Genomic DNA, 1,208 nt, shown 5'->3' with positions numbered 1-1,208 from the left:
CACTGAACAGAGCTGATTTAGATTTGTAAGACAGTATATTTATGTTAATGTCTCCTTTTTATGTCATTGTTTTTAAGTAGCTTGCTTGAAGTATTTCACTGCATTTATAACACATTAAATAGAAGAAAAAAAAAATCATTATACCTGTAGTTGTCCTTCCTTTGCTTTTTTCCCCCCAAAATAGTTTAGAACAGGGGTCACCAACGTGATGTGTGCCTGCAGGCATCAAGGGGCCCGCAATGAGGTGCCCTTAGCACTTTCTGAAACCAGCACAACTCACCACTGAGCTGACTTTGAATTAATTTTTTCTGTTTTCCTTCTTCTTTAATCATTTACAGAGCATTTAATCTATTAATATATATACATATAGAGAATTTAAGCATTTATAGAGATTTCAAAAGGAAAATGTCTAAAAGAAAATTGGAAAATGAAAAGAAACGATAAATATATGTTAATGTAAACCTTGAGAAAAAATCTTTGTTATGGGAAGAAGGCATGTCTTGTCCACAAACACAAAAATATTGGTGACCCCTGGTATAGAAATTAATTTCCTTAACCAGGTTAACTGTTTTTCCTCTGAATTTGCAGCCATTATATCACCATTTATTTTGTCTAGTTTTAAGATATTTTTTTTCATAGAAATTGTCTCAGTGATTTATTTAGTTGGACTCAAAAATGTTTCTCTTTTCATAGGGTCCCATAGGGTTGGATGGCAAGCCTGTGAGTTTTTTTTTTTTTAAGACACCCTAACACATTATTATGGTCTTTATGTTTTTAAAGGCTTTTGGTATTTTTGATTAAATGATGCCTTTTCCGTCAAGCTAACAGCTCACTGTAATAACCCGATGTTTTCTTTCACTAGGGGCAAAAAGGACAAAAGGGAGATATAGTAAGTATTAAGATATCTCATACATACTGTAGTGTCATGACTGCGGAAAGTGGGGGTGCAGCACCCCCTAATGGCCAGAGGGAAATTTTAAAAAATGTGTATTAAAAATACTTTGCACAATTTACTAATTTCTTATAAATATTTTGAGAAATTGTTTAGCAATTATTTTATTTTACTATTACACATATTTGGATTTGAATTGAATTATTTTGAGGCCTGATAAACACAAGTTCATGGAAGTAATGTTGTCATGGCAACATCAAGCAAGCTAGAGCAGTGTGGTATCCTCCTGCTGCGGCAGACTAATAAACGGACATAG

General features: G+C 33.3%; 1 protein-coding gene across 19 annotated transcripts in view; it reads left to right on the top strand.

Moving 5' to 3' along the window:
* LOC107092571 (collagen alpha-1(XIII) chain-like) overlaps positions 1 to 1,208 on the top strand; it is a 104,868-nt gene that overhangs the window by 46,661 nt on the left and 56,999 nt on the right. For all 19 annotated transcript variants that reach the window (XM_015387138.1, XM_015387134.1, XM_015387133.1 and 16 more), the window contains exons 6-7: positions 694 to 720; positions 863 to 889. In XM_015387138.1, coding sequence (XP_015242624.1) covers positions 694 to 720; positions 863 to 889 — 54 coding nt within the window. The remainder of the gene's footprint in view (positions 1 to 693; positions 721 to 862; positions 890 to 1,208) is intronic.

The sequence above is a fragment of the Cyprinodon variegatus genome, unplaced genomic scaffold (genome assembly GCF_000732505.1).
Source record: "Cyprinodon variegatus isolate N-32 unplaced genomic scaffold, C_variegatus-1.0 Scaffold386, whole genome shotgun sequence".
NCBI lineage: Eukaryota > Metazoa > Chordata > Actinopteri > Cyprinodontiformes > Cyprinodontidae > Cyprinodon > Cyprinodon variegatus.
This window is presented reverse-complemented; position numbering and strand designations above follow the sequence as displayed.